Source organism: Cnephaeus nilssonii (assembly GCF_951640355.1).
Source record: "Cnephaeus nilssonii genome assembly, chromosome: 5".
Lineage (NCBI taxonomy): Eukaryota > Metazoa > Chordata > Mammalia > Chiroptera > Vespertilionidae > Cnephaeus > Cnephaeus nilssonii.
The window spans coordinates 56,855,124-56,881,812 of record NC_137076.1 but is presented as its reverse complement, the minus strand read 5'-3'; the positions used below and the strand labels follow the sequence as shown (position 1 = coordinate 56,881,812).

Here is a 26,689-nt window from a genome sequence, read left to right as displayed (position 1 = left end):
TGAAGCATGTCATTCTTTCCAGGCCACATGGTGGAGTCCTTACTGACTGGTCATTTTGCACGAAAAGCACATCCCCGCCCTAAGGGGTGGGACGTGAAGGTGCTGTTATATCATTCGGTCCATCTCCTCAGTCGGATGAATAGGAGGAAACCTTGGGAAACATCTACTCCACCGCCCTTGGGGGACCTGGCCAGCCGGCAAGGGCTTACCCACGCGTCCCAGCTCCTTAGAAGGCAGGCCCGGGACCAGCAGAGCTAGGTGCCCTGACTCTTGTCCACTCTCTTGCCACTCCTTCACCCATGTTCTTTATCTTAGCAGTCCTCCTCACCTTTTTCTGTCCAATTTCAGCTTATGAATGTCCTATTTAATCCCTGTATGCTCACTCATCCAGGAAAGTTGTAAAAGACTTAATGGAAATCTAAGATAACCCCGAGGAAGCTGGAGGCATTTACATCTCCTTCCGCCACTGCTCATAAAAACACTTGCACGGTATACTGAAGGGGAAAGGCAGGCTTAGGAAAACACACAGTGCCCAGCACCCAGAACAGGCTAACACTATATGTGTTGAACAAACAAAGTGGAAACCCATTTTTTTTTTCTTAAATAAATCCATATAATGAATATGGATAGAGTTGCATTAGAATTTCACTAAGGGTTAATTCTATGTGTGATGAGATTATGGGTCAATATTATATGCTTTTCATTTATTGGTTTTTCTAAATTCTCAACATTAAAGATATATCATAAAAAGAGAAAAGCAATGAAATTCATTTTAGAGAAATGTTTTAGTCCATGTCACTAATTTATTTCTAAATGTAAATGTTAATATATATTCTGGTGGCTTTCAGGCAATAATTACTATATTAGCTACATTTACCTAGTGTTTCTCCACCCTGGGCTCTGTGTTAAGTGGCTCATGTCCATTATCTCGTTTAACTATTATAACAACTCCATGAGACAGACCGAATTATTAGTATCTCCATGACCAGAAATGGAAGCTTGAGAGGTTAAATGATTTGCCCAGAGTCGCACAGCTACCAAAAGTCGTGGAACTGAGATTCTAACTAAGGTTCTTATGACCACATGAGATGTTAATCTATAGGCTATGCTGCCCCCACTTCTTCGGCAGAAATTGTTTTAGAAAATCTCTCCATCTTTGTAATCTCTGGTCAAGGCAGCTGAGGCTCTCTCCTCCTAAAACCATAGCCGTCCTGTTTCCCTGTGGACTCTATTTTCAAAATGTAGCCAAATTCAAGTACGTCCAATGAAAATAAAACCATGAATTTGATTGAAGAATTAAAAAAAAAGAAGAGAGAGGCCCATGAGTGAGGTGTAGAGCAGAGAAAAGAAACAGTACACCGTTTGATAAAATTAAACTTGTATGAGCCCTTCTCACACTTCCCTTATCAAAAGCTCAGTTGGAGCTCAACAGGTTAGGACACAATGAGTGTGAATAAAGTAGTAATTTCGCACACAGCTTTATTGTACTGGTTATTGATTTGTTCTGAAAGCCTTCTAAGACCCCACGACCCGCAAAGCCCTTGCCACTCTCATCAGTAACACTGTCATGGCCGACTGTCTGTATCATCAAGGCACCCAACTCATCTCCCTGTAGTTTCAGGGTCAGTAGTTCCTGCTCTTGAAAACCCAGCTTTTTTTTCCACGGGTTTATAAATAGGTTGTTTTAAGTGACCCTGAGCTGAAACCAAGCTTACAAGGTGTCAGGCAAGATGCAAGTTTTCTGCTCACTGAAGCTTTAAATTTGCCAGACCTGACTTCTGAACGCAGTGTAGGGCACAGTCACGAAAACAAATTTTAGTTTTAAAGACGTTTCTTTTGAAGTCTCATCCCGCTAACGAAATCCACTTTACAGGTGTAAAATATGAGATTTTACTTTGGGAAGAGGTGATGGAGGATGAGGAGGGTTAAAGTAAAAACTAAGCAGGCTCACTAAAATTCAACCAACCAGAACGCCTGGTTAAATGGATTCTGAAGATGAAGGGCATGCCACTCCCAGGAGAAATAAAAAGGCAAATGATAGAAAACAAATTACACCATGGATTTAATTTTTTTTAATCTTCTGAGCTATTGCCTAAAGTCAATAGAGGTTCCGTCTGATCATACTTTGTCAGAGCTACAATTCTTAACAGTGATTACTAACAAGATTTAAAATAAAGCAAATTCTTAATTATGTACATACACTATACTTCTTACGGCAGGAAAGTAAGAACTTTATAAACAACATCAACAGTCAAACCATATTGAAAATATCAATAAAAATTACTTGTTATTATTAAGGTGTTAGATGATAGTTGTTGAAATTACATACCTATTAAAGAACATTCCTGTGTCAGATACTTTACTAATATTATCTCCTTAAATACTAATAACAGCTCTTCTCAACATTATTGTTCCCATTTAACAGATGATAAAATTAAGTCTAAGGGCTCATTTGCTCAAGGCCACTTAGCTAGATAATTGCACAATAAGATTTAAATGTGGGTCTATCAAATTCAAAAGCACACGCTCTTTTGATCTCATGAGTTTCTTCCTTGAATTTCAGACAAAACCCTTAGTATTAGTGGAGTTTGCTAAGTCTTAGACGACTAAGTTTTCCCCCACTCACTTGAGTGACACGTAGACTCTATTTAATGTCTATTACAGGTGCAAGCCAAACTGTTTTCAATAGGACATTGAAAACAAAATCCTTGCATGTTGGGTAAGTGGGTTCTTGGAAATTATGACAGCTTAAACCCTGACAGCCTTGGGGAGGACTCAGTCTTGTCAGGAATAGCCCTGAGCCCTCCTCAGGGCTAGCGTTGAAGCCCAGGCGTCCTTTAGTGTCCTCCCACCTCCTATAAGGTGTTTCTGGGTGTTCCTCTGGGTTTGTAAGCAGAAGAGGGCAGTCTCGCCAGGAAGGGGAGCCGGTCCAAGCACCCTCTCTTTGGGCACAGGTCCAGTAGCCCTTCCTATACTCTTTCTGCCCCTCCAGGCACCCCAGAAATGCATCACCATGCAAGGCCAGGTTAGGCTGCTGCTCCCCAAAGAGGGGTGGCTCTCCACCACGTATGTTATTTGGATATTGAAGCTTCTCTCTGTTCCTGGTTGTAAACTGGAAACGAAGACCTTCACAAGAAGACTCTTTGCAAGGTGCTTCATTTCCATTGCATTCTACCTTGTAACCTTGAGCACTGTCATCCACAAAAAGCCCCTCTCATGCTTGAAGGTACCTGCCTCATCGGAAGGGCTGTCTGCGGCTGGCTTACCTTCATATGGGATTTGAGATTGTCCTTGCGAGCACACCGGAATGGGCAGAGCGGGCATTGATGACTTTTTAAACCTGTGTGAATCACCATGTGCCGCTTCCAGTAGCTCTTCCTTTTTATAACCAAACCACATATTGGACACTGGAAAGGCTTTCCGCTTTCCTCTTCTGAGGCTTGGAAGAAAGAGAAAGGAAAATTAAGGAAAACGAAAAGGCACACTGCATCCAGCACTAATTCACATGCATTGCTATATAAGGAACACTAAAAATGACTTGATTTTTTTCCCCCTGGCAATCTCAAGACTTTATCCAGGAGGTTTTCTTGCTGCTTTTCTTCAGGAACAAGCCCACATTCATCTCATGACTTCCATCTGGGTTCCATTTTTCAAAATCTGACTGCCCTGCCTTGTGAAAGTGTAACTTCCGAAGGCCATCCCACACTTAGGAAGACATCTGCAAAGGGACGTCGCTAGGCCTGTCCTTGCTCAGCCCAGAGTAGCCTCAATTCAGGGACTTTGTTTTCTGAAGGAAGCTGCCAGACTCAAGTCCATCTATGGATTCCTGAACTTGGAAAATGGCAAGAAATAAAGACAAATCAAACGGGACAGAGAAGAATGCACTGTAGCACAGCAGAAACCTAATGGCCATCGTCAACCTCACACACCGACTCCGTGGAGGCAGATGTTAGGATCCCTACTGCTGACTCATTTAGTTATGGCCTGAGCATCTGCTGCTGCCAATTTAGCCATCGGGGGTCTTAAGGTCAGGGTTTTACCCTCTTATTTCTGCCCCTCTGGCTGCCACTAACAAGATGCACTGCCTTCCCCTGCACTGCCATGGGGCCCCACTGCCCACTTCAGGAAAAGCTACCAACCAGGCGGTCACACCTGCTTCAATTTTTCAGAAAAGCAAACAAACCAACTGGTTCCTCCAAGGAAAGCTAAGCTCACTCTCTCCTCCAACATCTCCACAGGGAAGGGGTCTGCTGGGCCACTGAGTTGCTACCTGTCTCGTCTACCAGTTGATATTGGTCAGGGCCACACCAGCCTTGGCGTTGGAAAATATAAACCATCAAAGCAGGTAGAGTTCAGGCCTCAAGCTTTCCTTTCTAAATCATGAAGGGTCAGAAATATTTGCTAAAGGTTACATAAATTATAATATGCTCATAAAATATGATCTGTGAAGCTATATTTTAAAAATGAGATATGTCTATAGAAGCCAATATAGAAACATGCCCAAGACATTAAAGAGTTAGTGGATAAAGCAAGACATAAAACTATGTCTAGGGTGTTTCTATTTTTGTTTTCTAGAAAATGGGAATCAATTGCTGTTTAAACCATGAGGGGAAAGGTTGACAGGGAACTTTACAGAGGATGGATCAAGCTGACAACACATACAACCACTGATTAATCTTAACATCACTAAAAAGGAAACAGACATTGTGCGCCTTCTGATAAGCCATCTATGAAATATTCTTACAAAAATTTAATCAGGCCTCTATCGAACTAGCAGTTCACTGGAAATACAGGTGATTGAAACAGCCACATGTTAAACACACAAAGGGGACGGAGTCAGCCCAACTCGCAGTGTGGGAAAGTCTGCAGGACAAATGGCACAGTCTCTTCAACAAGGAAATGACATTTTAAAAGAGCAGGGGTTACGGATGAAAAGACACTTAAGACACTTATAGAAAATGCACGGTGTGAAGCTTATTTAGATCCTGGCTATAGAATGATAAAATAACACTTTTGAGATAAGTTGAGGAAATACTGATTATAGCCTGGGTGTTCCATAATATCATGAAGCAATTGTTGATCCTGTTAGATGTGATCATAGTCACTATGGCTATTTTTTAAAGTCCTTATCTGTTGGAAATACATATGGAAATATTTACAGGCAAATGGATATGATGTCTATGATTTGCTTTAAAATACTTGAGCAAAAAAAAAAAAAGAGGGTGAGTAGGAAGAATGGGTTGAATAAATGAAACAAACAAAAAAAGGACACCCTTTCATGTGTATGAAAATTGTCCGGAAGCATACCCAGAAACCATTAAACACTTAAACTCTGAAAGACTGGGGATTAAAAGACAGGGGGTCAGGGAGGGAAGCTTTCACTTTCATTTTATAGTCCTCTATACTATTTGAATTTGCTTAATGCACTTGTTACTTGTATCATTTTAAAGGGAAATATTCCCAAGTGTGAGCTTTAAAATAATTTTATATTTTTCATTTAGTCAACTGAGTCCCCACACGCAAAGAACCACTTAAAATAGATGGAACCAGAAGGGTTCTGGAATAAAGCTAGGTCATTCCAAAATGCTGTTTTACTAATACACTAATCATAGGCCATATTGCTTAGCTTAACCACGTAACTTGAAAAAGACTCCTCTATCTAAAAATATACCCTTCAAGCCTGGAAACTCTACTTGTGACATGTTCCATCACGAGTATTTCCTCTTCCGACTGTGGGACGGGCAGGAATGAGGGTTCCTTCCACTCCAGGAAAAGCACGCCTCGTGAGCACCTGTTTTTATGAACCCACCAGGGCTCTCCTGCTGTCTGTTCCTGTTGACTGCTTCTGCTGACCTGGAGTCCTACCCCTAACTGGGCCTCTCATTTTCTGTCCTTCACTGTCATTTCCTTCACTCTGGTGTCTTGATGGCAAAAAACCACGTGTTGAACAACAGATTGGAGAGGAAAGACTGAATCAGGCTTCTGGTGAGATTATTGTCATAAGCAGGAGGAGAAGGGACCGATAATGATGTGTATTTGGGTTATAAGAGAATATCAAAGTAGTGAGAAAGAGGCACACAAACAGGCTGCCACCAACCCCATCTTCAGTAAGTACTTCCCACGGCATAAACCCTGAACTGCCTAATTTTACAGAATTGTCTGGGAGAGGAGAGAAAAACTGAGCTGTCCTCCACTGACCTGAGGTTTCATGGCACATCATAGGAAGGCAATAAAAAGGCATGAAGTGACAAAAGGAACGCAGCTGGTTTCCCTGGACACCTTGCCTTGCCTGACGTGACCACCCCCAGCCCCCATCCTCATCAACTACTCTATTTTGCAAATGCAGCTCAGAGTACACTGCATAAACCCTGCATATTAATATTTCACGTAAATCTATTTTATTTTGGAGCTATGCTTCCTAAGTTTTAATGAATACCAAAACACATATGAATCATGTACCAATTAGGGTATCCTTGGACTGACGGGGGAAAAAATTAGAACAGCCCCAATGGAAAGAAACTAACCCCAATTCATGTGGTCAAACAGCTATGCTACTACAACTGTTTGAAATTTTTAACTGGTCACGGCAAGAAAGGAAGAAAACAATCCAAATGGTAAAAGTAACTAGAAAACAATGATCCATCTTCAAAGTTGGCCAGTAATCTCCCCTGATAAGATCTGCATTTTTATTTATTCAAGAAAAAGGATTTCATGGTTCAGTAGGATGTCCTGCATGTGCATATGATGGGAACTACTTGGAGAAGGGAGGAAGTGAGGATGTATTCTATTTCGTGTGCCAAACTATTTTCAAGGAGCTGACAGCTGTTTCACCCAAATGTACAGCCTAAGGAAATGTGACCACTTCCTCAGAATAAGCCACACATTCTTGAGGCAATCGGATTGAAATGTTCAGGAATTTACCTCGTTTACAACTGTCTGATAAACAATTTCCCCCCAATATATCTCTAGCTAATTATTATCACAGCAAACAAAACTAAATCCCATCAGATGCTAATCGACCCAGTGGAATGGATAGCTGCTAATTTGTTACTTTGAAGAAAACATGCTCTCTTTATAGGCAATAATATTATTGGAATAAAGGAGATAATAAATGTGTGTGAAATGCCCGTCACGCAGTAAATGGAAGCTATTGGGAGCAGCTGTAATAGTAATAGTAGTGACAATAAACTCTGGTCATGCCCTCCAAAGCAGAAAACTCACCATTAGAGCAGACGTAAATTTAAACAACTGGCATCACATAATAAATACATAGCTTAGGGCCTGGCCCGACATGGTAGTTTATCCCTGGAGCCCAGAGGAATAAAAGAGCAAGGGTCCGTTGTGGTGCTCAGGTAGGGTCTGGCTCAGCCCAGACAGAATTCTGAGGGCCAAATTCAGCTTGGCAGGAAACCAAAGAGATGGAGAAAACAGGAGGAGAGAAGAGGCTGGAGAGGGGAGCTGGCTGGGGCAAGGCTGGAAGTCCTCATCTTTGTGTCTCCAGCATCCAAAACAGTGCCGGGACAACATACAATTCCGTAACTGTGTGTCAGGCTGTTAATAAGATTAAGTGGAAAGGGCTGGGTCAAGAATATGGAAAGAGAAATGAGCACTGGGCATGAAAGTAAAAGATACAGGAAGCTGCCAGTAAGTCCCAGTGCAAGTGGGGTTAGCCCAAGAGTGCATGCCTTTCACACAGGAGCCAATACACCTCGTGAATGGACGGTGTATAAAGAGGGGGCTGGATCTTTGTGTACTTACACCTCGACCCATTTCCAAAGTGAACCTGGAGCAGCTTATATGAAAAATGCACAGTGTGATGACATTGTTAATAAAGTACAATGATACATGTTTAAACTATCTGCAATGGACCAGATCTGCCCAAGACAGAAATGATCTTGTAGGAGGTTTGAGCGTGAATTTTAAGAAGGAATATATTTAATAAAAAATTTTGTTTAATTGTTTTTATTTTTTAGTTGATGGAATTAAAAATACACAGAAAGTAAAACAAAGGAATTTTTCAGCAGGAAGGAGTCCTGAGGATAATTCCCAACCAGCTCAGTTTAGAGATGAAGAAACTGAAGTGACTACAGAATCGGGGGGAAGGGCGGGGGGGGGCGCGGAGAGGGGGGCACTAGAGCCAATCTTTTCACTTCTGTTTGGTGCTCTACCCTGTTGTCTGTCTGTCTGTCTATGAACGCAAAAAGCAACACCACCAATACTTCATTGGTCTAAAAAAGAAAAAAAAATCATAGTAACTGACTTGCTTTAATTTAAGGAAGGTATTTTTTTTAAAATAAATGTAATTATTCTGTAGGCTTTGCAATTAAACTTTCTCTTGTTAGATCCTATGTAACAATTTGCAGAAAATCAAGGTACTTTGCAGGTGGGTAGTTTTTGCATACAAACCTTACCACACGCATAGAAGGAGGACAAGACGCCGGCTGATCCCAGGTGTGCATAATCCAGGCATCATCACCATCTCCACTCTGGGCCTGCCAACCCACCAGTGCACACCTGTGTAAGGGGACCCATCCCTCTTCCTAACGGCAATATACACACGGATTTAATATCTTTTCATAGAATTTTGTGGGCATGTCTCTCAAATGCTATTTTAGGGAAGTAAAAAAAAACTATGTTAGCGATGGATACCACTGTGTTTATCTGCTGTTATGGACATTGATAATATCAGTGCATATTTTAATAACTGGTAAGTATTCGATAAAACTCAGAAGTCAGATATCTAGAGGCAGTCTCCATTTGAGTCACTGCAAAAATATAATTGAGATCAGCGACAGATCTGAATCTTGATTAAAAGTGAATTTTCTAAGCAAGGTCCTGCATGCAAGCATTCCCAGATTATAGCCAGAATAACCATGAACCTGAGAGGAGTATCAGAAGAGGTTCCCTCACTGTTAGGGGTCTCTATGCTTTTGCAACAATGTTAATAACATCATGTAAATATGACAGAAAACAGCAGCCAAACACCCCCTGTCTACTGACCCAAGAAGTAGTCTGAGCCTTCAGATGTATGAGACCAGCTTGCTTCTAAGCATGTTTAGATTTTAGGCAGAAAATGAAGATGTTTTTGGAGACCCTGTCTCTGAAAGTCTCCTTGTTATTTAACTAGGAGCCTGGCATTCTGAGAATCTTGTTGGTCTTCCACAAAAAAACAAACAAAAAAACTTTGTCTTTAAAATAAAAACCATTTATTTTTTTCTGAGCTGCAACAGAACTGTAGCTTCAAAGAGAATGGAGTCAATGTGTGACATTTATCTTTAGAGCAAACGGACATAATCTTCCTTCCATCGTGTCCCCTTTCAGAGGAGCGGTGTAGCATGTGCCGGGGCACAGGGGCACATGAAAGAAACCTCCTCCTCCAGTGTCACGTCTGTCTTGCAGGGGGAACGGCTGCTGAGGAGTGGATCCTTTAAGGAATTAAATACACCATGACCTGGCAACTACCGAATCCTATTCAAAAAAGAGGAATAAGGCCAGACCTAAAAGACACTTATTTTTTTCATGGTTTGGACTTCCCTTGACCTGAAGAAGGGCAAAGAAATGCCTGAGTCTAAATTACTCAATACACTGGCTTTTCTAGCACATACCTCTTTGTAACTCTAGAATTAACTTGATATGCCCTTTTTGCAACATTTTGAGAAATAGCTTGGAAATGGAAGCCCTGCTTGAAGTCAGGATGGTGTGTAGTTTATTTTTGTGGATTTGTTTTGTTTATTTAAGTGATTAAGCAACAGAATCAGAATTTTCTTCTTGCTGTGAGAAATCAATCCCACCTATCTCTTTTGCATTAAACTAAGATTTCTTTCTAAGGTAAAGGGGGAAAAAATAGAATATGAAATGTTTAGAAACATCTCACCACATCCCCACAAATGCTTTTTAGGTAAAGCCAAGTGACATCCGAATCCAGCCCCCAGGTTGCCCTGAAACCAGCAGAATAGTGTATAAAGGGGAGGCGGGGGGCGGGGGGGGGGGGGGGGAGGCAGGTAGCAAAGACACACTTTCCCTTCCAGTCCTCAGATTAAAAAATCAGTGATCCAAGTACCACTAACCAAATCATCTCTCCATGATATAAAGATAAGCAACAAAGTTAGATGTTTTTAGCAACGCCTTCTCAGCCCATAATCTGGTTAGGATGCTGGGAAGGGATGGCATTCGCTTCAAATGAAACGTGCACGGAGATTCAGGATGCGTCCATGTGGATGCACAGGGCATTTTTCGAATGACCATTTCCAGAGCCCTTGTGTTTTCCTCTGCAGTGATCTCTCCTCTCGCGTGAGTTTGGCAAAACGAATGGTTTTTTAATGCTATGACTCCATCAGTGGAGCTGCTTCACCAAGCCTTGGATTGTGAACAGAGGCCTGAAAACCGGGACCCAGCAACAATCAACAGCCGAGCCCCACTCCAAGCGGTTCCTGCCTGTCCTCCTTCAATGTGAACATTTTAAACATTCATTGATTAAAATATTAAGTGTTTCAGCAATAGAATAAATTCAGTAAGAAGAAAAGAAAAAAAAAAGATTTCTTATAGATCTCCATATTGAATCCTGCTGAGAGAAGCTCATTCAGATGCTGGCATGAACTCAGTGCATTTAAACCCACGGGGAGCTCATGGCCTCTTCCTTATCTTTATATGCATCTAGTCAGTGGAATGAAAAAAGTCATACCTCACAACTATTGCTGATTATTCCCAAGACACTATAAATTGACAAAGCCACTAGTTTTTCAGGAGGCACAGTTTTATGCTACCTTTTTCCAATGCTTCAGTCAAATGAAGTCTATTATTCATTTTATATAAGCTTTTCCAAGTAACTAATGTCCAGGAGAATTTACAGTGCAAGCACCATTAGTCCGTGTATTCGATCACCAGCTGCAGAGAATATTTATAAAATTATATATGACGTAGAGCCATGCCTCTCTTTCTGCTTCTACCCTAAATAAAATTTCCATAAACCAGGAGTGATTGATTCCATGGCAAGATTGCCCAGCTCCCTCTGCTCTTCTCCTTGTTTCCAAATATTAGCCATTTCTCTCTCTATTTCACCAGATGGCAGGTGAGAAGTGAGGAGAAATGATACTCAGAACTGATAAACACTTCAGGATTTTATTGACACTTTGGAAACTCTGGCGTGAACCACTTGGATGGCTTGGAGTCATAAAAGTTCCAGAGATCCATTTTCCTCGTTGTATTCTGCTGTTTACACAAGTTTTAAAGTAATTATAATTAGTGTGTATAGCTCACTCAGCAATTTAAATGGAAATCTGTCATAAATGCGCCACACTGATGTTAGCTGGGATCGTTCAGTCAATTATTTGCCATTCTCAACACTCTTCATCAATGCGGCTGCAATAATCAAAGCCAGCTAGACACACAACGGCAGTGTTTACACTGCTGAGGACACACAGAGCCTGCTTCCTGTTCTTGTCTGGCAGGATATCCTCGGGAGACCTCGGAAACTCCATACGTCCATCTCCACGACCTTATACTTACCGTGCGCACAGATGAACAACAAACCAGTCCAAGAAATGATGTTTCCACTGTGAGGACGCAAGTGACTAAATGCCTCCCTCAGATGAATAACTCCCTCTATACGATAGCGACTTCTCCTTTGGAAAAGCTGTCCCCACGAGAAACGCTCATGATTCAGATTTTCCACATGCACATTCCTTCAGAATCTGATTGGGTTGGAAGAACATACAGCACTGGCAGGAAATGCTTTGATTATGTCTGAATGACAATATTCTTCAGAGTTTCGTGGATGACAAGAAATTATACCAGGGCAGGATCAGTGAAAAGCGCTTAAATTCCACAGAAAGGTAATAAGAATGCTAACATAAAAGTATGCAGTGTGATAAATTAGGGCAGAGGAGTTACTGACTGTACAAAAGCCCATTTGTGATGGAGGCAGCGGGAAGGATGGGCTTGTCCAAGGTTTCAAAAGCGGTTCCCCCCACCCATGTTCAGTGATGCCACGCAATTCATGACAAAGATGCTTTGATCTAGCCCATTAAATATGTCTCGTACGGACCTAGCCTGAACTTGGTAATGAAAAAAAAAAAAATCACTTCTATGAAAGGGAGGAGAGTACTGTATCTCGCTAAGATTATTCATTACCTTTCAAAAATGGAGCCATTTGTGAAGCCTTTGTGTCACGCATGCGGGAAAACCACTACCCTGCTTAGTTACAGCACTTTGTTGTGCGCCTGCTTTTTCATTCCCGCCACAGATCAGATGCGAAACCCAACCGAACAAGGCAAAAAAATAAAATAAAATAAAACATGTTTTCAATGAAATAAGAGGACTTAGCAATCTACAGCCAGGAAGACGAACACAGTGACTGAAAGAAAAGATTCCATACCTGAGTTGGAGGGCTTAGAAACTCTTCCCTTGGGAACCGGGAGTAACAATAATTCCAAGGATTGTGGCTGCGGCGGCGGCGGCGGCGGCGGTGGGGGGGTCACCTTCTCCTGCATCTTCTCCGAAGGCGGTGGCGGTAGGGGGTCCTCGGGCACCAGGGACGACTTCTCAGCCAGCAGACTCCCCGCAGCCCTGGCTGCGACCTCCTTGAGCAGGGCGGCCGAGGAGGTCATGGAAGCCAGGGAGAGGAAAGGGCTGGCCGGAGGGGGGTGCTCCTGGCAGGGAGTCAGGCTTCTCTCGCTGACTTTCTTGGACAAGGCGGCCAGGGTGGAGCTGGCCGACTGGGAGCTGAAAGGGGAGGAGAAGGACTCAAACCGCAGGGTCTCCTCGGCCCTGGCGAGGGACTTGTCCTGCAGGACGGCGTTGGCGGCAGCTTTCAGCTTGAGGATGGCCGAGTCCGGGGACAAGCCGCAGGTGGTGGTTGGGTGTGGCAACCACTTACCTTGATTCCATAGGAAGCGGCTGCCCGGAGTGTATTGGTCATTCTGTTCCTGCTTCTCGGCCAGCTTCCTGGCCAGGACACTGAGCTGCTGGGCGTGGTGGGCCGGCGGGGAAAAGGAGAGGCTGGGGCCCACGGCCACCGGGGACTCCACCCTGCCATTGGCCGTGGTGGTGGTGGTGGGGGCGGTGGTGGTGTCGAGTTTGAGGGACCCGGCCTCCAGCAGCCGCCTCAGGTTGCTGCTCAGAGGTTTCGTGGAGCCCGGGGAGTCGTCGTCGCACAAAGAGGACAGGCCGGGGGACAGGTGGTCCTGGCACGGCAGGGAGTCTCGCAGGACGTCGCCGTCGAGGGCCACCAGCTCCAGCGTGTGGCTGCTGGGCGTGGCGCTTCCCAAGGAGGTGTCCGGGGAGGTGGACTGCTCCTGGATCCGGTCCTCCAGAGACAACGTATAGTTCTCCTGGACCTCGCCATAGGATGCTTCGGACGGAGTCTCGGAGGAGTTTCCATACCAGGGCTCTCCTTCACTGAGCTCGCCCTCCGCCTCGTCCTGCCTACTACCATCTGGGGGAATGAAGAAGACCGGGTTTACTCCCAAAGCGAGCCACAGGCGAGGCTGCAGACGCGCAACACGCTTCCTCTTCCCTTCCACCCAGGAACCACATGAAAGCCGGCAGCGGCCTGAGCCAGAACGGCAGGTGCTGAGTCAGACCGCCTTGGCGTAAGCGAGAAGGTAAAATGCTGCACCGGCCGAGGGAGAAACACACCCACTTACCACACGCGTTACCCTTTCTAAAAACGATGCCAGATCCGTGGAGAGGGAAAAGGAGGAAAGAGGAAAAAGGGACCTGGGACAGAGGCAACTGCTATTTTCAGTGACACGGGGAAATGGGAAGGAGCGTGTACCCTTGTGAGAAAACCAGCATGATATCTTTAGTCTCGAGTCAGAATGAGAGAGGCAGCTGGCAGAGTGGGGAAACGCTGGCTGGGAGACAGACAGTGCCAAGCCGCTTCCCCACGTCCTATCTCCGCCACCTCAGGCAAGGCACTGAGCTGGGTTGATGTAAGATGCAATTCGTTTTTTTATTTTAAGTTTATTAAAAATGTATGTATTTTAACAACTTCACCCAGTTCTTATGAAGCTTGAATCAAAATAAACATGTGACCACGTTTTGAGGATGGTCGAGTGCTATATAAAAATCAAGTCTCTCTGGCAAACACTTTTCACATGACTGATTTCTTAAAATGACCGTATCTGCCACATTACCCATGCTACTTGGCTGAGAGTCCTTGATTCCCCTCACCGACATGTTGCCACCTTATCCCAGGCAGAGATTAGTAATTCGGCCCCTCACTCCACTAAGAGTCCCCTTTAATTATTTTCTATCCATTAATTTATCCACCCACTTACTCCCACTCTCAGTGTCCACACCCACCCACCCACCCCCCTGCCCCAAGCACCTGTCAGCTGGGACTCCCTGCCATTTCAGGAGCACTCATGTGGTCTGTCACTTTTCTACTTTTGCTCAAAATATTCCTTCTATCTGGAATGTCTTTCCCCAGAAAACCCGAATGTCCAATTCTGCTCATCCTTCAACACTCAGCTCAAAGGTTTCTTCCTCATGATTCTCCCCAGAACTCCCAGTCAGAATCAATCTCTCCTTCTCATTCATTCACTCACGTATTCAACAAATAGTTATGGACTACCTGCTGCATGCCAGGCATTGTTCTCGATTGTTCTAGATTGAACAACATTGAGCAAAACAAAGATCCTGCCTTCTTGGATCTTACATTTCAGTGGAAGGAGACAGCTGTTACACAAAGTTAATAAATTATAAGTCATAGAGTAAGCCAGAGAGTGACAAGTGCTTTGGAAAACATACAGAGCAGGCCAAGGAGGGTGGTGGGTCACGGACAAGAGGTGAGGTGCAGTTTTAAATAGGGGGTCAGGGTGAGGCTTCACTGAGGTGGCGACCTCGGAGCAAAGACTGGAAAGAAGTGAGGAGTGGTTCATGCAGATCTCTAGGAGAGTCCCACGCAGGGGGCGTCACTGTGGGAAGATGCTTGGCATGTCCATGGAACAGCAAGCAAGACCGTGTGGGTAGGGTGGGGTGAGTGGGATTCAGAGCAGTGGGGGAAGAAGTCAGAGAAAGAGGAAGAGAGAATTGTGAAGGAGGCTGTGCATGTCAGTGGGACTCTGTCAACTACTGAAAAGGTCTTGGGCATCTGGTGAAATCAGGAACCACTGGAGGGTTTGGGGCAGGGAGTCAAATGACTCGACTTACATTTTCAAAGGATTGTTTTGGCTGCCAGGTGGAAATTCAGGCATGAGGGTGGGGGCAGGGGGGCAGCTCAAGGTGGTACAGGAGGTGACAAGCAGCTGATTCTGTGCCTATTTTGAATGCAGGGCCAACATTCCTGTGCTTTGTTTATTTTGCTTTTACATCACTCTTCATTATCTGTCTGCTATTGGTTTATCTTCTGAAAGGTAAGTAGTGGTGTTCCTTGAAGGCAGGGATTTATTATCTACATATCCCACTCTGTGCCCAATGCAACGCCTGGTTCCTAGCACAGTTCAATGAATGTTTAGGGATTGAGCCAGAACCCCCCACTGTGCCAAGTTTTGTTATATAACATGCTGTCTTTTCTGAATAGAAATAGCTAGAACTGGGAATGCATGAACTACAAGCTAATACATTGATCTTCCCATGCTATCTGGAGAAGCAATGTCACAAATGACAAATTCTCTTTCACTAAAGTTTTACAACTCTTTCCTGAGAGTCTTTATTAAGTTATCAAGAAAACGTAAAATATCAAATGAAATTTGCTGGGGAAAAGCAGATAAAATTGAATTTTCTCTTTTAAAAACAGCCTGGTTCCTTGTGATTTGCCACATTTCCTTCTTCCCACTGGATTTCAGCATTCTTCATCAGTCCTGAATCCAGCGGGACCCTGAATAACTCCTCTCCCCAGTGGAGGTGCCTTTTACCGAACACCAAGCAGCCCACCTCCATTTCAACAATTGGGCTAATTTTTCGTTCCTCTGGCAAACCACCTTTCTTGATTTCAGATCAAACATCTCATCCTTCAGGAGAATCGATGGGATTATGATTTAAAAATCACTACAGTGAGAATTAGCTGAATATCTCCTTGAAGAATCTCTTCTTCAATCTTTATCAATATTCGCTAAATGAACTAACATAAGAAAACAGAGAGATTCAAAAGTAAATACTGTCAGATTATATTTTTGTCCAACTAGAGTAGCTCCGGATAGGCAAGACTGGTCTGGAACTTTGCTATAAGGCAAAGTTATATGTAAGATCAGGGTTTTGAGAACCACAAAGAATGACAGTCACATGTACAGACCTGTGATTTTACTGAGACTTTAAATATTACCAAAGTTACCCCGTTGGATCAAAGATATACAGCTATTTAGTGCTACTGCCCAAACCAAGAACCCAAATCTCTCAACACGGAGCTCAGCGTTCTCTACCAGACGCACTCTGAATAGCAGTTTCTCGTGAGCTCTGTCTGCGCAACTCCACTTGTCCATCCTTCCACCCTCTTGAGACAGAAATCAGCAAGAGAAATCTCTTAGATAAGGACAGCGTTCACTCTATCTTGAGATAAACATTTAAGAGGTAAATGCCCATTATTTCTTATACCCTTATCTCTCCATCTCCTCTCTGCCTCTTCCTTAGCTGCAGTTGGTCAAATATTGATTCAAATGCCTAGACAATTCAGCAACATCTATTGGTAAAGCCCCAAAGGCAAAGCCTCATTCCGACCTCCTCCATGTACACCCTCAGCGTGCAAGAATATTCCCCCTTCAACGTGCTGAAACGGATAAGTGTGTCAAAAACTAAAGAAGTTGTCAACTCCCTCTAATCCTATCCAACAGTGATAAGGAGATCAGAACATTCTTGAATGATACAAACATCTGATATCTACATTTAAAGCAACTTTCCCGACCTTGCCAAAACACAAGCCCCAAACAAGCAAACAAAGCATTTCTTAAACAGACCTGTTTGTCTCTAAAATACTGGGATAGAACCTCAACCATCCATTCTTCTGTTCCTTTCAATCTCGAACACGGAGATACCACTCTCCTCTGGACAAGAAAACTCGGATATGTAAAGAATATTTGAAAACTCATAATACTCTATTAATCGCTTTTCCGAAGATGCCGCTATTGAAATTGAGGTTATTCGAGTAATAAGCCACCAAATAATTGTAATGCATGGCCTAGAAAGAGCCAGGCCAGAAGCCTGCAGAGAAACAGATCTGAAATTATTCTGGCATCACCTGAGGTCAAGCGAAAGGTGGCGGAAGCTTTCAGAGAAATGAATGCAGGAGACACAGGGACGTGCAGAGGTGAGAGAAAAATCATAGGAGGTTCAAACAAATATGCTTGCAGTTCACAAAACAGCAGCAACAAGGATTTTCTCCCACAAATATTCATTTTCCCCCCTGCTGGGCTGCGCTCTGTTTTCCCGTTCAGTTCCATAAAGCAGGTGGAAGTCTGCAATGGTCCAGTTGCGGGGAGCTCCCCTACAGCAGGGTCTGCAGGGCCCTCCAGCACCTTGGGTTCTCTCCGCTGGGAGCTCAGAACAAAGCATTCCTGCCATCTAGGAGGTTAATTTGTTGGCCACCACAAACTTTAGAATAAGCCAGGCTTGACTTGAGTTTCCTGCACCACCTGAGAAGCCCTTGGGCAGCACACAGCTCCCTCTCCTGTCACCAGCATGGCCTGGTGGCGCACAATCACAGAGCGCTGGGAATGCTCCCTGCGCACACCCACCCACCGTGGATCTCACAGCTTTCCCAACGGAGGCTCCCTCCCGGGGAAGCCTCTCAACAGCTAATGTAAATAGCTTCCTTCTAAATACATTATTTTTAACCTCCAGATAGGAAGCGATTTCCGTGGCTAATTTTGCAACAACCTCTGCGTCTCGCAGCCAGGTTCACACTCGTTCCTGTCAGCTTTACACAACGGTCTGTTTTTGTGTTTTTCACTTTGAATCAGAAACTCAAAGAATTAAGAATAGAAATGGTGCAATTACAGGATGAAAATATGCTGAATAAATTTTGTTTCCATGCAGCAGCAATTTCTCCTTTGGGGGAAACACAACAAAATTCTGCTACCTAACACATTTATTTATAATTCAGTTCCCAAGTAGAAACTCAGTAACTCAATATCCACAACTCTTGCTGCATTTTTTTTCCAACTCACTTGCTTTTCAGTGTGAGAGTTATAATCAGATGCATTTATTTGGACCAATATTAATCTAAGATCCTCATTCAGAAAGATCGGACAGAAGAAAAAACATAAGAAAGAGATTTCTATTTGTTTTCATGCCTTTTGGCTGAGATTAAAGCAAGTAGAAATGGGAGGCTAAAACCCCCACTTCTATGTCTACCCATAAACCACTCCCACCAGCCGATGAACAGGAATCTACCAGCAGGTTTGGAAGAGAGCAGGCTCAACCAAAATTTCCATGCAGTTTTATACAGCATTTATTGGTTTGTAAAGTTTAAGGAGCTGTGCATGAAAGATGAAAGTCATTAGCAAAACCAATGCTGATAATTGTTTTCATGCAACAAACATTTACTGAGCATTTACTTTGTTCAAGAAACAGTCCTCTGCAACAAGGAGACTCGGAGGTACAGCAGTCTCTGGCCCAACAGGTTATAATCCACAGGAGTGCGAGGCTTGCCCAAGCCTAGGATGCACAAAGCAACAGGGCAAGGGTTGTGTGTGCACAAAAGAGGGTGCGATTAATCCCAGTGATGCAGGTGGCTATGAAAACAGACCTCGAAGGATGGAGATCTCAACAGATGATATTGGAATTCACTAAGAAGTGGGCTTGCTCCTTGCAAACCATCAAACCGGAAATAGTCCAGCCATTGAGAAAGCTAATATCTAGGTGATAATTGTTGGATAAATCAATGTAAAGAAAAAGTTTTTCTATTCCTAATTCTTCGCGTTTTAAAAAGACACCGTCCATTGATTTGCTAAGGGCAGATTTTATCAATCATCTTACTATGCTTACTAGCTGGGAAACCATTAGCTTACAAAGACCAGAGGAAAGACCAAGAGTTAGTCATTTTGCACTCCTGCTCAATGCCCTGCCCAAAGCAGGGGTATTAGGGCTCCTGTGGTTGTAAGGGCTACCAGGAAGGCAGGACACAGAGAGGGGCACAATGAGTTACTAGCAGCAGGAGGATGTCAAAACACCCTCAAGGCACTCTCTCATTTGCCAGTAGTCTCTTCCCTCAGAGCTTAGCCTCATCCACTCCGGCTTCCTTTCCTAGGAGGCTGACAACCTGGCTACACAGGTTCTGGACTTTCACTCTCAGTGACTTACCAATGGAGAAAGGTCCTTCCCCTCTGATTGGCCTGTGAGAGGTCATGTTCCGCTCTCTGGTCCTATCACTGAAGCCAGGGGGTGGGTTCTACAATTGGCTTAATGTGGGTCACAGAAGAAGGGAGAAGGAAAGAGGCACCAGGAAGACAAAAGCAGTGACCTCTGTAATGTTTAATAAAGGTTGAGTATGCTGCATGTCAGGCTGTTCAGAACCAATTTTATAATTTTAAGCATAAAACATATCCTCACTTAGGGCTGGTTTTACCTGCCAAGTTTTAAATTGTCCCTTTGTAGCTTGAAAGCTTTAGCACATTTCCCACCGCCCCCACGCCCCTACACATCAGTTCTGCCCGAACCTAAGAGACCTCTCAGGGGTCGGGGCTCCAAGTCCACAGTCTGAGTTAAACGCACTAATCGCTCCACAGGACAAAGCCTCAGAGATCACAGTTATTGAAACATCGATGCCCAGGGCACCCAACAGCTTTCTGTGTGGCCAGGAAGAAAATTTAAGAACTGCTAGTTATTTAAAACTGCCAGGGTGGAGAAGACAGCCAGATTCCTGTCCCCAGTCCAGCTGGGGAAAAGGTGCCATGAGGGCATGGGGCAGTGGCAGGGAGTCTGGGGAGGACGAGTGCCCGCAGCTGAGAGCGCAGGGAGGGCTCCTGGGTCCTGATGAGCATTTTGCACACAGCAATGTTTTCAAATTGTTGTTTTAAAATGTCCACGAGTAAAAGAGAGGTAACAAAAATGAACACATCACTACTTGTCTTCAACGTGAGTTGCACACAGTATCTGAGCCAGTTTTAATATTCTCATATAAAGCTACTTATTAGTCAGATCTTCCAGTGGCCAAGGAACTACTCAGACTCCTCCATCAAACTGCCCATCTCAGCATCAAAGGCAGCTCCTCCATCCTTACTATTGCTTAGGCCCAAATCCCTGCAGCCAGCCTTGACTCTTCTCTCACTGTTACACTCCACATCTAATTCCTTTGCAAATCTGGTTGATTCTACTTTCAATACACATTCCAAATCTTGTCATTTTTCACCATTTCTACCACTGCAACCCTGATATATAGCACTACCATCTTCACTTGGACTGTGGCAGTAACCTTCCAACTGGACCCCTTACTCACGATTCTTGGCCAGCAGCCATAAGCTTTCAAAAATATGTCAACCCAGCTGGCGTGTCTCAAGCGTGTCTCAGTGGTTGAGCATCGACCTATGAACCAGGTCACAGTTCGATTCCCAGTCAGGGCACATGTCTGGGTTGTGGGCTCAGGCTCGGTCCCCAGTGTGGGGTATGCAGGAGGCAGCTGATCAGTGATTCTCTCTCATCATTGATGTTTCTTTCTCTCTCTCTCTCTCTCTCTCTCTCTCTCTCTCTTTCCCTCCCTCCCCCTCTCCCTCCCTCCTTCCCTCCTTCCCTTTCTGAAATAAGTAAAAATACATTGTTTAAAAAGTCAGGTTCCACTACTGTCATCAGTGGTTTCCATGTTTCTCAGAAAAACATCCAATGCCTTTACCTTGACCTCAAGGCTCTATATAATCTATATCCCTCTGACCTCATCTCCTAAATAAAGCAGGCTCCTGCTTCAGGACCTTTGCACTTGCTGTTTCCTTTGCCTGAAATCCTTTTTACCACCCCCCCCCCCAAAGTAGCCACATGGTTGATTCCCTTATTTCTTGAAGTCTCCCCTCAAACATCACTGTGTATTAAAATAAAAGCTCCATGAGAGAGAGGGTTTTGTAGTTTGCTGCTATTTCCTTAGCACTTAGAATTGTACCAAACAGAGAGCAGATGCTCAATTATTATTTAAATGTATGAATAAACAAGAAGAATGGGCTTAATCAACAGAAAGGTAGCACTTAGTACTGGAAATGAGAACTATTTTCAAAATTACAAATGATAATTCTATTTTTTCTCATGTGAGTCAAACATGGAAAAGGAAAAGAGTCTGTTTTGCAAACTTTCCTACCAAAGGCTATCTAGTGGCCAAGAACAGTGAATTGCACCCCAGGGGAAGACAGGACTGAAGCTGATGCCTCCTCCAGGGAACCCCAAATTTCTTTTGAGTTTTAGTTTAACATTTGAAGGTACTTCTGCATTCTATACCATAGCTATGCTTGTCCTTACTTAATAATATGGGGGTGTTTCTCACAAACCAGGTGGGGAGATTTATTCTCCGGGACGAGGCACCATGTTTCTCTGGATGCCCACCTGCCTTGGAGAAACATGTACCCTATTTGGAGAAGCAAGAATGCATGAAAAGTACTTGGCACAATGTCAAAGCTCAATAAAGGGTGGTTGTCATTGTTACTATGAGAAGACAGTCCTAGTGCTATTACCCCCATTTCAGAGAGGAAAGTTGAAGCACAGAGGATAACTTCCCAGGCTGCACAAATGATCTGCAGGATATCAAGAACTGTAGTCCTATCTGTTGTGTTTGTTATGTGAATCATTTTACAGACAGAAATGCCTTGGAGATCTAGACCATATGGCTCATCTCTAGGCAGAGGCTGAGAAAGGGCCAGCGATTTGACCAAGTCCCATTAGCTGATGTACAGGCACAGTCAGGGCTGCAGCTCAGATGCCCCAATCCAAAGGCCAGTGCTTCCACTACTAACTCAGGATGTAATCATCATTAAGTGGATGAATGGATTCTAGAACAAGGCTGGAACATAATGGGCTCCCAATGAACATTTGTCGAATAGATGAACAATTCTGCATAAAGCACTGAAAATATAGCTTCTATACGCAGGTATATTTTAACATGCATAAGCAAAGTTGATCCTCACAATAATTTTACATGGCAGACCATCTCTCCTCATTTTACAGACCAGGAAACCAAGGTACCAAAAGGTTAATAGCCTACCTAACATAAACATTTACTGAGTGACAAAGCCAGGTTCAAACCCAAATCTTCAGAACGTCTAAGAGAACATGAGTAGCTTGACAAAAAGAGTAATTTTTCAAATAACCAAAAAGTACCAAAGTGCCATCAACATTTTAAAATTTCATTTTGATGGGCTTTAAAAATGCAAACACACCCAACCATGATGTGTTAAACATGATTATTATGTTTGTAATGCACAGATGTGTCTTGGAGGCTCCTGGGACTTTTCAGCAGCTTGCCCCCATATTAAGTGGCCCCCAGCTCCTGTGTTTTAAGTTACTGTTCCTACTTTAATAGTCCTTTTGCCCTCTTTTTCTCTATTATGCCCTATGCAGAGCCCCCTCCTTCTACATGTGCGGCTTTCTGTCTGCCACAGCTGAGATAACCATCACCAGGCTTACTAACACTGTGTGCAAACTAAGGATGAAAACCTAGTGTCATGAGTTGAACTGTGTCCCTCCAAAAGAGGGTGAAGACCAAACCCAGGAACCTGTGAATCTGACCTTATTTGGAAATAGGGTCTTTGCAGATGAGGTCATTAGGGTGAGCCTGCATCCAGTAGGACTGTTGTCCTCATAAAGGGGACATTTAGACACAGAGTCAGACAGACACACGGGGACAACGTGAAGATTGGAGTTATGCTGTCACAAGCCGAGGAGCTGCCAGCGGCAGGGACAGTGGCCTGCAGCAGGTCGCTCCTCAGGATCTTCAGAAGGAGCTCGCCCTGCTGACACCTTCATCTTGGATTTCTGGCCTCCAGGACAGAGAGACAATAAACTTCTGTCCAGTAGTTTAGAATCTGTTTGAAGTCCCCCAGTCTGTAGTGCTTTGTTATAGCAGCCCCAGAAAACAAATACGCTTAAGTTTAAATAAAGGCCTAAGGCTTTTTTTCTGGGTTTATTCGCCTCTGGATTCTAAACTGTAGTTTTTGTTTAAGTTGATTATTATTGTATAAAACTGGCCACACTGCTGCTTGGAGTGAAGTCCTCCGTGGCTGGAAGGATGATGAACTGACGAATAGGCTATTTTTGCCCATCTCTAAACTTTAGCCAACTTTCTTTCAAACAAAAGACTTTGAAAAAGATGTTAAGCAAGATAGTCTTTTACTAGAGCTACTTAAAAATCTCCAAACAATATATATATATATTCATCACCACATATGTTGTAGCAAATTAATAAGAAAGGGGCAGTTCAATATATAGCACGAACACACTGGCCTAAATCTAGAGACCAAACTACTGGTTAATCCACGGATTGAGCACTTGCTCCCTCACCCTTTCATGCACCTCCATGTAACAAAAAGCATATAGAATCTGTCCCCTCAAGCAATCAGAAGTAAATTTACCATGGCCACCATGGCGTTATCAGAAAAATAGTCTGCTAAGGCTGATAAATCGGTCGATTATCTGCTTCCTTGACTTTTATTTCCTCTTGTATAAATGTTTTCATCCCACCATTACCAATACCTGTTATAAGATGAACAATAAATTACTAAGCTACTGAAGTCACCAGGAAATGCTTAATAGATCAAAAAAGAACTTAACAACAACAACAAAAAGCCCTAACAACATAATAATGCATTCTGTAGTCTAAGAACAGCATGCTATCGGGAGAAAAATGGCTACTTATTGAAAGCGTAGAGTATGCATAAAATGAGACATTCCTTCCTGGGCACAATTACCAACCACTGACATCATGCACCTTGTCATGAAACACTTTGTGGTCATCATCATTCACCTGCCAATGGAAAATTTCACACAGTGAGACCTTTATTTACTAAAAATACGTGTATATCCAGAAAGCAAAGTGCCCTGGGGGATAAGAGATTTAGCAAGGGAGAGGAGGTGAAATTGCCTTTTATTTAGTGATTAAATACATAGAAAACAAAAGCTGCAGAAGAAAGGGGACGAGCTCCCCACGCCCCACATATTTGGAGAAGGATATTGGTGCTTTGGAACTGTGAACGTTTTTTTGGTTATGTACAAGAATCTGTGACACCAAAGGACACCGATTACGAGGACAACCCTAATTCAAAGTTAACTTCAAACAGTGATTTAGGCCAACAATGTTAACCTTCACTCTGACCAGGCTTTGCGCCAGGGCTGCTATCAAGTGGTCCAATGTATTCTGATTGGTTGTCTCCTTCCAAGGGCCGGGGTACCCTGAAATCTGGCTCTGTTTTCTAGTGGTCTGTCATCAAGAGCGATGCTCCGGAGAAGCAGCCATTCCACTGCCCAACAAAGCTCCATGTTTCTGGAAGCACACTGAGTGGTCAGGAGGGTAATCGCTCTACTGCTGCTTCAGGTGAAAGCTCAACCCCAAGGTAAATGCTCAAAAAGATAAATAAAAAGTCCCTCTGGCATTGCATATGCATGCCCCAAAGTGACCATTTCTTGGGAGTGACCTCTTATATTATTGGGACAGCCATTTCTTGGGAGTGAGCTCTTATACTATTGGGACATCCGTTCCTCTTCCTAACTTTCGGGGTCTAGCAAATGCCCTGATGCTGTACTTGAACAAGCACACCCCTTCCTTTCCATCTTACAGAACTGTCTGCGGTTCTCCGCAGCCACGTCTGCCACACAGTGTAAGAACTTAGCTGGCTAGCCTATCCTCCACCAAAAACGTGTACTGGAAAAGGAGGATGCAAACGTATTGGGCAATTTAAAGAAGTTCATTTGAGAATACAAGTTTGAAAAGCCTTTTGATATAAATGTGCTCAATTTCTCAGGCTTGGTTGTAAACCTACGTGTTTTGAAATTCTTTGGAGAAAGTCAAATTCTTTGGGTGTTTCATGGTGCTATCAGCAGAGGTGTGCCCTGTAAAGCAGGGTCAGCAGTCTTTTTCTATGAAAGTCCAGATAGTAAATATTTTAGGCTTTGTGGGGCACATACAGTCTCTGTCCCATATTCTTTGTTCTTTGGTTGTTGTTTTTGTTGCTTTTTTAAAAAAACACACACAACAACCTTTGGAAAATGTTAAAACCATTCTAAGCTCAAGGGGCCACACAAAAACAGGCCATAGTTTGCTGACCCCCGCTCTAAAGAATAGGTGCTTTTCTTTGTAATAAAAGCAGAATGGTGCTTTAAAACAGTATTGGAAATTCAGATACATGGCAACAAGTTTCATCATCACCTTCTTAGTGCAGCCACTTGTGTGAGTCACTAAGCACCTTGGTGCCTCTGTTTCGTGACCTACACGATGAAGTGTTAGAACAGATCGGTGATTTACAAAACAAACCTCAAGGAGCCCTCATGGCTCTATAGATCCATCCCTACTTCCCACCTTCGCGCACACCTCATCAGCCCAGAGGCTTGGATCTCGTCTACATATTGGAGCTCTCCATAAAGGCAAGGCTTCCACTATTTGTTTTAGTTTAGTTTAAATTTTGAAAAACACTCTATTGGATGACTGCAGAAATTCTTCTGGTGGCAACCCTCTGCGAATCCAGTATTGGATTATTGATCTCTTTGAGATCACTTTATTGGGACGTGTCAAGGAAATAGAAAATGATGTAAAATCTTATATTGAAATATTTAAGGAAAGAGAAACAAAAGCAAGAAATATGTTTTTCTAGAGGCCATTTAAATGTGTAGAAATCTACCAGATAAGCATATCAGAGTTCCCAAGCCCCACCTCTGCTAATGACAGAGAGTTCATTCTTGCCCCTCTCGGGTGAGAGCCGTGGGGAAAGCAGGATGGTTTCACAGTGGAAGGAGCCCTGCTCTGAGACTCGAAGACCTGGGTTCTAGTCTGAATTTGGAACTTACCAACCACAGAAGTCCTGATGTTTATTTAACAAAAACCGGAGAGCCTACTAAATACCAACCCACAGAATGGGAGTTAGGAGGACAGCAATGAACCAGACAGATGTGGAACACTCTGCCCCCATTACTCAGATCCCTCATCCATAAAGTGCGGTCAGGTCATAGCACCTGCTCCTTCTCCCATCCACAGGTGGTCCTGCAGAGATGGCAAAACAACTGTAAACTACAAAGCACAGGCCACATAAACTAGAAAAAGTACAGATTCTTCTCCTTTTAAGTACATGCAATATATGCAACTTCAAGAACTTCCCAATTTGATAAAATAAGATCACAGAAGTTTCAGCACCAGACACTCCCACTCAAACCCTAATCTTCCTCCCCACAGACCCACCTGACATCTCAAAGCCTTTCTCTTCTTTATAGAATAGGATGCTGATACCTGCAATTTCACAGGGTGATTGTGAAGGCAAAATCAGAATTATGTATGCAAAGCACCTCACACAGAGTTAGCACTTAGTAAATAGTTTCCCCTTTCCCTCCCTCCCAGGCACGTAGAAATCTCAGATGAAAGAATACTTTAAGTAGTAGGGCTTACCTCAAAATTGCTGCTATTGCTACCCAGCTCTATATCATAATCACCTCAACCAAAGAGGACAGGAAACTTCTAGCTGTTATGACCATGGAATCCAGATGTGGAATATGCCCAGTCATCAGGAAAATCTTACAGTCTTGGCACAGTTTGAGGACAGAGAGAGAGCAACAGCCAATAGCTGAGGGGAAGCTCTGCAGT

General features: G+C 43.5%; 1 protein-coding gene across 8 annotated transcripts in view; it reads right to left on the bottom strand.

Moving 5' to 3' along the window:
- The window catches only part of ZNF827 (zinc finger protein 827), a 169,061-nt gene that overhangs the window by 125,189 nt on the left and 17,183 nt on the right, over positions 1 to 26,689 (bottom strand). For all 8 annotated transcript variants that reach the window (XM_079772249.1, XM_079772250.1, XM_079772254.1 and 5 more), the window contains exons 2-3: positions 12,374 to 13,432; positions 3,267 to 3,439 (exon numbers count right to left, since the gene is read on the bottom strand). In XM_079772249.1, the coding sequence (XP_079628375.1) occupies positions 3,267 to 3,439; positions 12,374 to 13,432 (1,232 nt within the window). The remainder of the gene's footprint in view (positions 1 to 3,266; positions 3,440 to 12,373; positions 13,433 to 26,689) is intronic.